Source organism: Montipora capricornis, chromosome 2 (assembly GCF_036669925.1).
Source record: "Montipora capricornis isolate CH-2021 chromosome 2, ASM3666992v2, whole genome shotgun sequence".
In the NCBI taxonomy this organism is placed as follows: domain Eukaryota; kingdom Metazoa; phylum Cnidaria; class Anthozoa; order Scleractinia; family Acroporidae; genus Montipora; species Montipora capricornis.
The window spans coordinates 19,916,241-19,931,240 of record NC_090884.1 but is presented as its reverse complement, the minus strand read 5'-3'; the positions used below and the strand labels follow the sequence as shown (position 1 = coordinate 19,931,240).

Here is a 15,000-nt window from a genome sequence, read left to right as displayed (position 1 = left end):
AAATACCAATCATTGCTCCCGGTTTCCATGCCAACACTCACTTTCACACTGAAACTCCTAGTATTTATTCATAAATGTTCCCTCTATTTATCAGTTTATAATAATAAGAGTTTAGTATAATTTTGCTGAAGATTTTTAAGCATGTAAATAATTATATTTTTAATTAGGGTAGGCTATACTAAATGCCATCAATCATTAATTTTTAATAAATTTTGTATTGAAGGGTTTATGGTCAATAAATTATTATTATTATTATTATTATTATTATTATTATCAGAAAAAAAATAAATAAATAAATTTATTGTTTGAGCTGCTATAATAGCTGTATTGAATATACATGTAGGACCCAAACTGGTGGTGGCATAGGCAAGTCATTGAATTTAAAAAAAACTTGTGTCACTGTGAAATAACATAAAAGCCTACATGCTTCTCAGAGTTCTCAATAGAATTTTGAATAGCCATTTCTGTGCAGCTATTTTCAACCATGATGTCACTGACGTACATGCCCAAGCTACATGTACTAGGGGGTCCTAGGGCATGCTCCCCAGGAAAATTTTGTTGCCAAGAGGCTTGGAAATATGATTCCTTCATTCTGGGGTAATATTCTCACAACAGTATTTTCTCCAGAAACTGTATATTTTTAATTATATAGTCTCTAGACATCTTTTGAATTCTCTAAATTCTCCAATTGAATGGGACCTTGTCCATTAGGCAAGTGGTTTGAGAAAGAGGCCTGCCCAAGCATGAAATGTATTTTTTTTCTTAACAGTACTGTAACTGTTTTAACCGTTTTCTTATTTTGCTTAGGAGATCAGCGATGAAGATGCAGAGAGTTGCACCTCATTTACAAGGTAATTCTTAGTAGAACTGTTTTCTTGTTAGGGCAATGAAAGGAAAGGCATTAATTAATTTTTTTTTTTGACCAAACTACTGAAGTACTATTAACTTTATTGTTGGACCATGCAATGTTTAAGGATGTGAGCTAAGCATTACCTAAAATTAATTAGTAATAATAATTTTTTTATTAAGGGCTTATAAGAAATTGCTGCAGTTAATTTACTTTAGAACTGCTTTCTTTAGTTAAAGTTTAACTCAATAGTTCCTTCAGCGTCGAGTTGACAAGAAATTTGATTTCCTATGTGCTCTTTTTAATTTTTGTTTTGTGGTAAATCAACAATGATTATTGTTCTTGTTAATTAGCGTAGATTAGTGTAAGCCGATAAAACGTTGATATTGTTTGTAAGTAAACAAAGAATTAACATATATTTTCTTTCAATACCAGTGATATTGCATCTCCTGGTATTCCTGGTACACCAGACAGTCACAAAACAGATGAAACTAAGGAATCTGCTTACCAAACACAGTCACCTAGATCAGGTAGGCTTAGGGCTTGTTTACACGCACAACGCAAGCATGCAGCTAGTGTACATGTAACCAGTCACAGGGATTTCATTAGAAGCCGGCAACCAGCGAACTCTGGCGGCTACTCCCCACTAAGGTGCTGGCTACTTTGGAAAACATTCAATATATCCTGAAGGCAGTCATCAATAAAAGTGGTTTTTGGTGATATTTTGTCCCCTCTTTGCTTGTTGGGTGATTTTAAACAAGTTTACTCAATTATTATAATTTACTCAACACGCATACGGAAAAACAACATGATCGATTCTGCTGTCTGCCATGTTGAATGGACAGAAGAGAAAGACTGGTGACAAATCTGCCTGGATTACTGCTGGACTGTCTTCGTTTTCCACATAGAAGAAATAATGTTCTTTTCAGGAAGTGAGACTTGTTATAATTACCGTACTTATTCGGCTACAAGCCGAGCTCGGCTATAAGCCGAGACCCCAAACTTCTTGCGGAAAAAATCAACTTGATTGACACGAATTTTAAATGCATAATACTTGGCTATAAGCCGAGACCCATTTTAGGTCTTGATTTGTATTATCGACTATGGAATTTTCTTAATTTAAAATACAAATTGACATTGACTGAAAAATTATACTCAAAGCAATCAAATGAACACGAAAGATAAGAAACAAACAAGCAACGTGATCGTGAGGTGACGAATATTATTAAACAATTGTTGACCTCACAGGAAACGTGTCTTCGTACAAGCAAAGCGTTTTATAAAAAGTTATTCGACTGGAAACCTTACAACCTCGCTTTAAACTTAAAATAGTCGCCGAAGCAGAAGCTGTAGAAAATAACTCCGAGATCGCCGGAGAATACGGCATCAGCGAGTCGATGGTTCTGTCGCTGGAGGAAAGATAGGGCAAATCTGTTCAACGGGGAGGTTATCGGGGAGCGTATCCCGAGCTCGATCAACGACCTTTGGCGTGGTTTTCAGATCAAAGAATTCACGGTAAGATTTTCCCTTTAATGCGTATGGTTTTTTTGCTTGGAAAATGTCGCTTCAAGAAGAAATCCACCTGCGTTTTTGTCTCAAGTTTGCTTAGCCTTCTTCGCAGCCGTTTTTAGGCTCGTCCCTCCCCACAAGGGAGGGAGGGACGAGCCTAAAAGACGGCTGCGAAGGAGGCTAAAGTTTGCTATGGTGTCATGTGACAAGCCTCGTTCCCAGACTCGTTCCTTCGATGGGTAAACCAGGCTTGGCGCCTGTGGCACCTCTATAACGCACTCGACGGCACAGAAGACGATGCAGTCTTCGACGAGAATATTCCAGAACAAAAAAAAAGTGAAGACGAGGAAATGGACGACGAATTCGAGACAGACAGCGAGGAAGAAGACGAGCAATAAGATCGATCCCGATCACACAACAACACGAACGACTCCTTAACGAGCCACCAAGTAATAAAATTCCATATTACACCAACAACAACTCTTCATTTTACAAGTAATTTAGTTCGGCTTGTAAGTGAATACACGTTCATTTGCTACTGTTTTAATTTGCTGAGAAAATTCTTTTTATCAAAAATACTCGGCTATAAGCCGAGACCCCTTCTACGGCTTCAAATTTGCCCAAATTGTGTGAGGATTTGTGTAAAAATCGCTCGGCTTATAGCTGAATAATTACGGTACTCTGAGGAAAGGCAATTTTTGTCAATGTCAATAGGTCAAACTCATTTTGCTTCCGGGGGCTTCGCCCCCTGGACTCCCAACGGGGCTCTGCCCCTGTACCCCGCTGGGGACCTGGGCGGCCCCCACACCCCTCGCCTATGCAGGGGCCTACGGCCTCCAGTGCCGTCTACTTTCACAATTTCTCCACCTACTTCAAATCTTATTGACAACCTTGCAAGCAACATAAATTTACACATATGCAGTAGTGTTTGGGGAATTGGTACCTTTCATTAGAACAAAATGAAAGTGTACAATATGTACATGAAATATGCCTATGCTTGGGTCATACATGTAAACTAGCCTTAACACATACAAAGTATTTGTGTTTTCTCCTCAGAGATTGGTGATCTCTAAAACTAAAGGGTGTGATTCTCATTTCTATTAGTGACACGGTCTTGTAGCAAAAACCTCTTACAGGAGTCTTTTAAAGTTCCCTACCCAGTGGCACCAGCCACCACAGCACCCATTGAAAAGGTACAGTCCATTAAATAAATTATAATGTAAAGAGAGGGTATCCCTTTTTCAAAATATGTTTTGTTTTGCTGTAAGAGCTTATTAATTTTTCTAAATGAATTCTAATTAACTATTTGCAAAGCATGGTGGATCTGTGCATCTGCTCACGAATTTAGTGCCCTAATTGCTGGGCTACACCTCTCTTTCCACATCATGCACATCAACAGTAAGGAATCTGTAATGAAGGATATAGTCTTATCAATTGAATAGGGTCTTGCATGAAGACTGTTGGATTCCTCATTAATTTTTTGTCTAGATATTTAATAATAATAATAATAATAATAATAATAATAATAATAGAGCGAGTTTCAATCGAGTGTCGTAAAACTAAAAGCAGAGTAATTACTTTGGCCAATCAAAAGGGACGGAGACAATCCAGTAAACCAATCAAAATGTGAAGTAATTACATGTAGCTGACACAAAACTTTGGTTATAAAAGTTAATGCTATAAAATTGACGTTTTGATGTTGACATGACTCCATTATCAAGATATAAAGTTGAGTGGAATAAAAAAGAGCTAAGACATACAGACTAGTAACTAAAGAATGCACATATTGACACCTCAAACGCCCTAGAATGCCTCCAGTTGATGAGTAAATCGTGTGGTGTTAGACAGAGTAAAATCTGTTACGTCTCACTCCCACAAGTCAACGGGACATAACAATAAAATTAATATTATTAATTTTATGCTTGAAAAACAATAACAGCAGACTTTTGGTCTATGGACCAATCAAAACATTAATTTTTATTTTTTTTCTCCTGAGAGTGACACTTGGATAGGTTTTACGCTTCCTATTGTACTCGTCAATTGGTGCTGCTTGAGGGGTGAATGGGTTAACCATTTTAATTCAGTGAAGTAGAAGATCTCATACTGACATACACTCATCTGTATTAATGTTTTACATTAAATTTTGCTTAATAAATAATTATACTCTGTCTTGCGCAGGTCACTGTGGTTGAAGAGGGTGATTTGATAGCCAAGAGAACTCGGTCTCAATTGCCTCTGCAAGATGTGCCCATTGAAAGCATTGAAGGTACTGAACATTTGAAACCCTGTCAGAAACTGGGTTGTTGTTTTTTGTTTTTTGTTTTTCAAAAATGACTGACTCCTTATGTGATAATTCATAGCCACATTTCAGGCACCAGACTTCACTGCTGATATGTATGACACCATCCCAGTGGATGATATGGACTTTGAAGACATTGAATGGCAGAGGTGGCTACAGGGACTTGTGAATTCAACAGGTAAATTACTCGAGACAACCAAAACATCAATGTGTTTTAGACCAGTTACACTAAGTCACTACACCTCGCTTGTTTTTCGCCAAGTTCAATTTATGGCCCTTATAGTTTGCTCTGAGGTCATTGTGCAGTCGGTTTTGTTGTCATGTTGTGTAGGGTAGCTCATTAAATTTTCCCTGATAAGCTTTTTATTATAGTACTGTATTTTCACTGTTTTTGCCAACTTTTGAAAAGGAGTTTCCTTCCTCAGAAGGAAAATTATGCCACTTCACTTTCTCTGAGGACTGTATACTGTCATATAATTTGATTCTCATTCACACTTTCAATAACAAACCGTCACAATATAGTGTACAATCCACTCTTCTTTGAGTTACAGAACAATTTAGTGCTCTCTCAATCTCTCTCTTCCCACATTACATGATACATGTCAATCAAAATTACACTCCATGCACATTCTTTTAAATTTCGTACTTTCGTTTAGCCAGATTGTGCATGCGAATTTTGCTTTGCATGACACTAACATCTGGATTCCGACACTTAGGCAACATTGTGTTAATCAATCAATCATGTTTGACATACAAGTACTGTATGATTGGGGTCATTTAAACTAAAAACTGGAGGTACATGCATCATGGTGTTCCTGGGTCACATAGAGTTTACCTTGTAAAGTCAAAATGCTTCAAAGAATAGGAAACGAACTGGCATCATATTCCTTTAGAAAGTTGAACAGGTGTTCTTTCTTTGGGGCTTCAAAAACTTGAAGAATAATAGACTTCAGTTTGAGGCAAAATGACATCCCTTTTCTCAAAACAGAGTAGAAAACATTTTTCAAGCTTTGTAACCATATTTTGATAATGTTTTGCTTTTATTTAGATGATGTTTGTGTTGAGGAGGATCATGATGACACTGAATACAACTTTATGGCTGAAGCCAATCAAAAAGAGGAAAAAGAAGAATACAGAAATGACAGGGCTGTGAGAATCACTCGTAAGTTAAATGCAAATCCTCTGAAGTTACAGTACTGTTAGTATAGCATGTTTCAACAAACTTTGTCAAGGTAACAGTCTGGTCAATGCACCTGTGGTTCATATCATGTATCATAATAATTATTATTATCTTAATATGATATTTACTGGTAGCAACTATTGACTGAAGTGGAGGTGGCTAGTGATGGATATTCACCGACCGCAAAGCGTAGAGGTTAATATCCACCACTAGCCAACGACACTGAGGTGCATAGTTGTTTTAGTATATACTAAAACAGTGAGATAATATAGCACAATAAGATGATTTTAACTTATTTATTCGTGCTGAAGTTTTGGAAAGTTTTCTTTTCAGACAAGGACTGTAAATTGTAGGGCCTCTCTATAGCCCTTTCTTATAAATACCTTGGGGCATTTAAGTGCTGCAGAAACTATGATTAAAAAAAATCACTTTTTTTCCTTCAGAAATTGAAAGTGTGTTTGTTGAACACCTGACTGGTAAAATGTTGAGCTTTGATTTTTATTTGCATGTAGGTTTTGGATTTCATGGTCTGCCATTACTCACATTCAAACCTGATGGATTGGTGGACCTCGGAGGGTTGAATCTATGGGAAAATGATGTCATTTACTCGTTAACTTAAAATTTCAGCGTTTAAATGCAGCTTATTATAATTATATGCAAAACACAACTTTGTCTGAAAGCCCGAAAACCCTGTGGTGCATATTAATTTATCTGTCTCTACATGCATTGCAGTCTTAAACTAGTGTGTTTTTGATGTCCTTTTCTCCTTGATCCAGTTCTCTCAAGATTTTAAAGTTAGTAATGGTGGACCATTAAAAAAAAAAAAATAGGACAATTCCAGTTAACATAAAGGGTTGTTTTGACATTGTGGCTTAAAACTTGGGTTACTTATTGTTCAGTTAACATAGTTTTGAAATCCAAAGGAAAGAAGAAGTTAACTTTAAAGTACCATACACACTACTTGTTAAGAGTAGTGCATGAAGTTCTCTGGCATCCTTACCGGGGGGGGAGGGGATTTAAAGGCACTCCAATTACGGCCTGTCCAACCATGCAATCTAACGAATGCTGTATGTTTTTTTACTTCATCTATGGGTACTTGTTATAATGTATTGAATGTTGACCATTTTAAAATGAGTGCCCAGATTTAAATATGGCTTATATGCGCTTTTAAGAGTGGTGCCTACCATTGTTATTGCGCATACGTTCTGCGCATCTTGAGATACTTGGATTTCGTATGGGTGGTGCTTATTAATACAGGGATATTTTTGCCAGTTCAAAACTATGCGAAGAAAGCAGAACTTAGCAAGTGCTTGTGGTAACCAAGAAGAAAATTGGGGGTAACCATGCATTTTCAGAGATAATTAAGCTTCAATTTGGATAAGAACACCATGTACATTACTTTGTATTTTAAAGCCTTTTACAAATATTGTTGATTAATTATCCTCAAAAAATATGTGGCTGCTCCCAATTTTCTTTTTGGATTTTTTTTTGGATCTATTTTCAGTAACACTTGTCAAGATCTACGTTTCCTGCATATTCAGCAAACCGCGCAAAAATACCTTTAAATTAGTAGGCACTGTCCTTAAAATGTGCTCTTTAACATTAATATTGTATATCAGCGGTATTTGAAATACTGGCTTAAAACTTGCCAGTCAGTAGTGTTTTAGAAACCTCGCTTATTTCCAGAAATGGACGTAAGTGGATGCATGCATGATTTTGATATCTAACACACAGTGTCCCTTTAAAATCTTGATCAGCTGCTGGTCATTTCATAGACGCTTAGTTTTAAAAAAAAGCAATGAAAAGTCTGATAGGCAGCAAATTTAAGACGAGAAGGGCAGTAGCTGACACTTACCCACCCAGCTGTGATAAACGACTTGTGCCTGTCTTTCTGTCAAGTAATTTACATCCTCTCCTCTTTTTAAACAGTGTCCAAAAATGAACATTGGAGTGTAGTAAGACTTTTTCATTAGGCAAGGTCATCATTTAAGCATTGACCCAGTGGATTAGGTCGTATAGAATATTAAATATTCTAGAGTTTATAAAACCAGTGCAGTTTCATTGTTACTAATGTTAAGTATAATGTATAATGTTAAGTCTAAGTCTTCATTGTTAACTAATGTTAAGTCTAATGCTCTTCTGTTGCAGAGAAGGAAGTGAATGAATTGCTTGATGAGTTACTTAAAGATGTGAGTTTGTTGGACTGGTGCAAGTAATTATCCAGAATACAGTTATTAGTTACTGTAATACAAATTCTCTCAAAAGGCAGTGTTTGCTAAGTGCTGAGGTTTGTTTGATCAATAGTTTTGAATTCTGGCTAAGTTATCAGTCATGCGCCCCTCAAAGACTTTTTCTCATTTTCTGAAATTAAATTTGGGTGGACGTCACTCTCACTCTCTCTATTGTTTCCATGACAATAGTCCTGTTCTCTTGGTGGCAGTCGAATTCGTCATGGTAACACTTGATTGACGTCCACCAAAATTAAGTTTCAAAGAGTGAAAAAAAAAAAGTCGTTGAGGGTTGCGTGTGACTGGTAACGCTGTAAATTCGTTTCTTTTCTTTATGTGCAGTATGATAATAATGACGACACATTCTTTTTGGATGATGATGGAGAAGAATTAAGCTACCTGGATATGCTAAATAGCAGGTTTGAATGCACAGCTCATTTTGAGTTCATTATGTTGGTTTTCAACACCGTTGAGCCTTTTCATGTTCGTGAATTTGTGTTTTTTGGGAGAAACCAATCCATTTGGTTCCACGTTGCTTTATATATGACTCGTATTAAAACTCGCTTGCATGAGAGACTAAGCTTTTTGCCTAAGACTTCATTTCAGCTGAAGTCCTGTCATTTGAATCCTTAAATTAATCATCTGGATGCTTTTTGACAGGGCTGGAAGTGAGGAAAATATAAGGCTTTTTAGCAGTGAACAGTTGGAGACATTAAATGAGCAACTGCAGCAGGTAGATCTCTATATTTAATCAAGAACTCTTTCAATGATCTAAGGGCACACTGTTTGGAGACTGCAGCTATGAAAAAGGAACGGTTTAGAATATTGTGTTATTTTGAAACCAATTTCGTTTTAAGTACGAAGGGAAAAGCGTGCCACATTCTGCACCCTGTAGCATGATGAACAGAATGAGCATTTATATTAATTCTACTGTTACATATGACTTGCTCAATGCTTAGGAAAGGAACTGGCTAGTCACTCTTCATCTCATATTGATTGAAAGTTTTATCAAATTTTGATCGCATCATTCACGAATCACAGCAATCAGAACTGCATCTACGGTTTCTTCCGAAACTTGATTAAAAAATTAATCGCTCTAAAGTTTGGTTTTTCCATTTCCCTTTTACCGGCTTAATGTACTAATGTCACAATGCACAAGTACGATTGGGTTGAACAGAAAAAGGAGGGAAAAAGTGTTGGAAAAGCAAACAACTTGGCGGGTATTATAAACTGGGTGCTTTATCTCGTATCCGGCAAAAAGAGTTGTGCTTTAAGGAATCTGAGAAAAAGAAATCCCTGAAAAAGTTGAACCTGACGATTGAGGAGAAACGTTTCAGGTTGTACCCCTTTCATTTTACAATTTACGCAGGTCAAATTTATAATTCCAGATCCTTTACTACCCAACTTGTACCTGGTTTTTTTTTTTAGTATATTTGTTTATTTATGTAGTCTTTTAAAAATGTTCTTATTTGGTATTGTCCTTTGTCTGATTTTGTTTTAATGACATCAAAACCGTTCATTCTTTCTTATAGCACACACAGCTTTTGACTCAGATATATTTGATGGCACGAGAAGATGACAGCTTAAGCAAAGAAGCAGATCTGACACATCGTTATGTCATTGAGCTGAAAGGGTTCCAGGAGCGAGCATCTAATGCCGAGCTCATCAGGGGACTGGGGGATGGCATGGTACATGCCTCAGCATTTAGCTTTCCAGGACTTGAACGAGCTGTCGAGTAAGCCATTAATATTATTGAATTGTTTAACTTGGTACTTCAACAGCTTGTCTCTCCTTTAACAGGCTTGTTATCCCAACTAGAGCCAGCTGATGGGTGCGTTCAATTAAAGGAACACGTCTGTGCAGTCAAAAAGCGCAATGAACGTTTCAGGAACAAAATCATACCTAAAAAAGCCAAAACAATTTTTTGTCTGTTTCCATTCATCTTTGTCATCTCACATCGGAGACCAACACTGCGGTACGTGTGTGCAAGTTGTATGTCATCTCCTGTTCAACCTAAACGGTTATGGCACGTCCTTCTTTCTAAGAATCATGTACTTAAGATATGAATCTGCGTACACCGAAGATTACACGACCAACGTTTAGTAGTTTAACTGGAACGGCGCCATCACGCGCAAAAGACATTTAAAGAGAGCGGCTCTAAAGGATCTAACACGCTCTTTTTTCTTTTTTTTTTTTCTACTTGCCCCTCGCTTTTAGAGTTGTTGAAAGCAATTTTGAGCGTAAAAGACGAACACCCAGTCCACGAAAATGCACCACTCCTAAAAAGGACCCAAAAACTCCGACGAAAAATTCGAGACGAATCAGACGGTCAGACGATGAATTGCTACCTCCCCTCTCAGACACAAACATGCAGTTAATTGCTACAAACCAAAGCGTGTTCCGGTTTGTGGAGCTGCTCCCTCACCACAGTCTGCTACCAAGAACTGGGGACACACCCAAGCGGATGAATGGACTCCGGGTCAAATTCTCTGAAGCAGAGGATAATCTTCTGGCTTTGGGAATGAAACAGCTGGGGAAGAAGTGGCAACTCATTCAGGAACATCTGCTGCCTGTTAAGAGTCCTAAACAGCTTCAAATACGTTGCAAGAATTTGTTGTCCGCTCGGGCACCTGAGAACATAATTAAGTACTATCGCAGAAATAAAGAGCTTTGGGAATTATCTTCAAGAAGACAAGTTTCATCTGGTAAGCCAGCATTCTTTTTTACATCCATTTAGAAATCAATAGTGAACCTTGCAATCTGATTGGCTCTCACCAGTGCGATTTATTTTTTGCTCTAAATCGCACCATTTCCCCAGCCAATGAGAAAGGAACACTAAAACAAAACAACCAACCAGATTTCAAGGCTTGCTTGAGGTAACCAATCAAATTGCAGGAAAATTAAAGACAAAGAAAACCATTGTGTGGCGAGTTTTCCAAGTTTTGTTCCCAACTGGATTAATAAAACATTGGAACTGACTAAAATCCTGTATTTTAGCGATTAAATAATAAATTATTAATATGTGATTTCTAAATCGGTGTAGTAAAGTGGTAATTGAACTTTGTGTCGTGCAATTTTGCTCTGAAATCATACTTTTGATTTCAAATCGAACTCGTGCTCGTTCGATTGAGCACGAGTTCGATTTTGAAATAATACGTGTGATTTCACACCAAATTGCACTCGACTCATTTCAATTATGCCATTAGTTATTTCATTTACCAGGGTTAGCATATAACATCTCTTTCAATACAAGTTGCCTTTTGTGTACGTGCAGCTTTATCGCAGTAGAAAGGTGCTATTTCTCGGCAGACTGGCTGTGGATAAAATGCTTCGGCATAGTTTCAAAGGCGGTGCAAAATAATTTTTGTAAGAAGAGTTATACTTACTTGTAAGTTTAAACGAATTTCTATCCTTTTTGTCCATATCAACCGAAGACAGTAAGTATTCCTAGGTTGATTCACTTATTCATTAAAACGGCAGATGTTTGATTCTTAAACATCTGTTCCTTCCCATGCAGAGCTCGTTAGTTGGCGGCCGCGAAGAATTGAGTCGCTGGAGCCACTTTGGCTGAAAAACTACAAAAATCGACAGAGGGAACGACGAGAGAGCCAAGAGAAAAGTGAAGCTCTCGTTGTAAAACAGGCAATAGAAGGTGTGGCATATGGCCGACCCATTGCACCTAAATTCAATGGCACAGCTTGTGCTGTGGCTTTACCAAGCAATGGAGAACAGGCAACAGTCACTTGGGTTGCCATAGCAACAAGAACTAGTCCATGGAAAGCTGTTACCACACCACAGCCAGTTGAAGTTGTGCGTGAAGCGGCAGAGAATATTCAAATTACACGCAGCTACCCAAAGACGTCTGCTGATAGGTACGTGTATGCACTCTTGATAAAACAGAGTAAGTGGAGTTAATCAGAGCTGAAACATGCTGGACCGTTTCTTTCAAAGACCATGCATCAGTTAAAACTAAGAAATAGAGTAAACATCTCTTCACATTGTTGGGTAGAACGCCATTAGCCTTCCTACGTCTTACATTAATTGTTAATGCGAGGGAGCTTACGTGAGGAACGACGAGGACAGTTACGAGGAAGTTATCTAAAAATAATTATTTAGCTTCGCTTTGTTCGAATGCACCTCTTGATTACTTTAAATCATCCAGCATGGAAGAATACCAACTTTAAACGAAAGAGAGAAGCGCTCCTCGCACTTAAATGGACAATTGAAGCAATTTCCTCTTACAGACACCTGAAAAATTCAGGTGAATCCAGCAGGATTCCAACCCATGACATCTGCGATGCCGGTGCAATGCTCTTCCAACTGAGCTATGAAGCCACTCAATTGGGAGCAGCTCAGAAGCTACCAGCTTTCTCAGAACAGAATGGCTATAAACCAACGGTGTAGGATAAAATTGAACATGTATCGTGGAGCGCTCGCGTCCTCCACGTGACCAAACATAACCTCGTCTTTGGTTATTCCAAGTCGGTTAATACTATAAGGGATAGAGGAGAAGGACATTAAACATCTCGTGACAATTACACGATTTACATAGATTAGAAGGTGACCAGCGTAATATTCTCCCATGCACGGTATTCAAGTATTTCGTATGGGGCTGATCTACAAGTTATTTAAGTCTAACACCCATTTTAAACCAGTTAGCTTTCAATTTTGGTGATGGGTATTTATTTAAGGACGGTGCCTACTAATTCAAAGGTATTTTTGCGCGGTTTACTGAATATGCGGGAAAAGCAGGTCTTGACAAGTGTTATATGAAATCCAAACAGAAAATTGGGGGTAATCACGCATTTTCGAAAATAATTAATCAACAATATTTGTTAACTGCTTTAAAATACAAAGCAATGTTTGCCGTTCTTTTCCAAATTGGAGCTGAATTATCTCTGCAAAATGCATGGTTACCCTCAATTTTCTTTTTGGATACCAAGAGAACTGGCTAAGTTCTGTTTTCTCCGCATAGTTTTGAACCGCGCAACAATATCCCCGTATTAATAAGCACCGCCGATAGGAAATCCGAGTATCTCGAGATGCGCAGAACGTATGCGCAATAACAATAGTAGGCACCGTCCTCAAATATTATGAATAGTAACATTTGCTTATCGGCTTGCTTCGATGGTCTAGTGGTTATCAAGGATGCAGATGTTGCTTATGGTCCAGGTTCAACCTTCTTGACCTTCAAGTTCTTTAAAAATCTTGGAACTTAATAGCGTACTTTATAAAATTAAATAGACGAGAAAATTTCTTAGTATAGAGTCAGCTTCATGTAACTGAAGTGAAAGAGGAACGTCCTTCTCGTCTTTTCCAAATAACACTCACCTTCCAAGTCGACGTCAGGACGAGAGCGGCCAGGAAATGTACCAAAGTGTGAACATGCACGTGCGGGGCGTGCAGAGCCATGGTTTTTATTGGCGTTTCCGCTCTCGTCGACGTTTTCGATACTTAACCCTTTAAGGCCCAAGGGGGCCCCCTCATTGACCAGTGAAATCAGTAAGTGACCTCTGGGAGTTAAGGTGATTCCTCAGTATTGCACGGCGCATCCTGTATTGCGCATATGGTGTGTCACTATTTATAAATTGGATCAAATTTTGAACATTGTAAATATGGCGTAAGTCGATCATACACGCTGAAACAATTCTCAAAACACGTATGTATGACCCATAATTCTTAGCGAATAAGCGCGCGCATTCCGAGAACATGGCGAATTTTGTTGTTTTGATCTACGATAATCGAGATAGACAAGTAGGATGGTGTTTTACTCTTTGTTGCATAATTTTGGTGCACAAATCATTCCCTTTAAAACAAAAAATAAAAATAAAATTATCGGAAGGAAAAACAGATATAGCTAAAAACGTACACAAAGCCCCTTGCCCAGGGATGTAAATTATGATCTTGAAAACAACGACTCGACAAAAGTTTTGAGTCGACAACGTGTTAACTTGAGTGATTTTTCCATAAACTATATAAGACAGTATTCCGCGTGCTCTAGACTTTCTATTTTGTAGGTGTTTTTTCAAGTGTTACTTTAAAAACCTTCTCGTTTCGCTACCGCAAAATGTACCCTGAGCTGATGAAATAACGCCCGTGATTAGTATCATTACAGGCATCAAGCACGGTGACATATCTTTTTCATCGTATTCTCGAAACAGGAATTAGTAGGGAACATTCAGGGAAAGTTTCAAGAAGATCGTTCTACAACTTTTTTTTCTGAGGACCCTATTAGAGAGATTTAGCTTTGCATTTATTCTATCTTTCCTCTTCTGTCTTGAGGAGTGAGTTGCTTGGTACGGTGTATGTGTAGCCAACCGGCAAGATACAAGCCAAAGTCAAACACGTTTATAGTCTGTCGTTTTTTCTAATAAGCTAGGCCACGTGCAACATTTTGTGATTTACAAACTCGAGACCAATGATATTATATTAGACATTCAAAACTACATTTACAGAGCACGTTTAAATCTACGTACCATTCATTTTCAGAGACAGAATACTCAACCAAACTTATAGGTGAACTTAATGCCATCTTTTAACGAAAAGTTTTTGTTCGCCTGAAGTAACTGCTCTATATTTTTGTAATTTAATTTTTATCCCGCACTAATTGTATAAAGTGAACAAAAGAAAATTTCTTGTTATTTTTCGCGTTAACGTTTATGTAAAGGAAATATTTTGCAATCATTACGAGATGATAGAGGGCTATACATAGCGGGGTTAATTGACGAATAATTCCATATAAAACATCCGGCCGAGAAAGAAACTGCTTAATGTTACATAATTGACCTTGGATCCAATTTTGAAATTCAGGCCTAAAAATTGACGTTTGCTGTTTACCGTCAATGCGATGCCAAATCGCTTTATTATCTGGCACACTTGTTTCCCTGCGTCTTGAAACTCCTACCACTCTCTCTGCGTTTGCCAATTTTTAGGGTTG

At 37.8% G+C, this 15,000-nt stretch overlaps 1 protein-coding gene across 1 annotated transcript in view; it reads left to right on the top strand.

Annotated features, from left to right (window-relative positions):
• LOC138039036 (uncharacterized) overlaps positions 1-15,000 on the top strand; it is a 53,888-nt gene that overhangs the window by 16,069 nt on the left and 22,819 nt on the right. The window contains exons 6-17 of the mRNA XM_068885192.1: positions 808-851; positions 1,283-1,377; positions 3,461-3,549; positions 4,535-4,622; positions 4,717-4,833; positions 5,704-5,817; positions 7,984-8,024; positions 8,406-8,482; positions 8,724-8,796; positions 9,596-9,798; positions 10,281-10,768; positions 11,581-11,935. Coding sequence (XP_068741293.1) covers positions 808-851; positions 1,283-1,377; positions 3,461-3,549; positions 4,535-4,622; positions 4,717-4,833; positions 5,704-5,817; positions 7,984-8,024; positions 8,406-8,482; positions 8,724-8,796; positions 9,596-9,798; positions 10,281-10,768; positions 11,581-11,935 — 1,784 coding nt within the window. The remainder of the gene's footprint in view (positions 1-807; positions 852-1,282; positions 1,378-3,460; positions 3,550-4,534; positions 4,623-4,716; positions 4,834-5,703; positions 5,818-7,983; positions 8,025-8,405; positions 8,483-8,723; positions 8,797-9,595; positions 9,799-10,280; positions 10,769-11,580; positions 11,936-15,000) is intronic.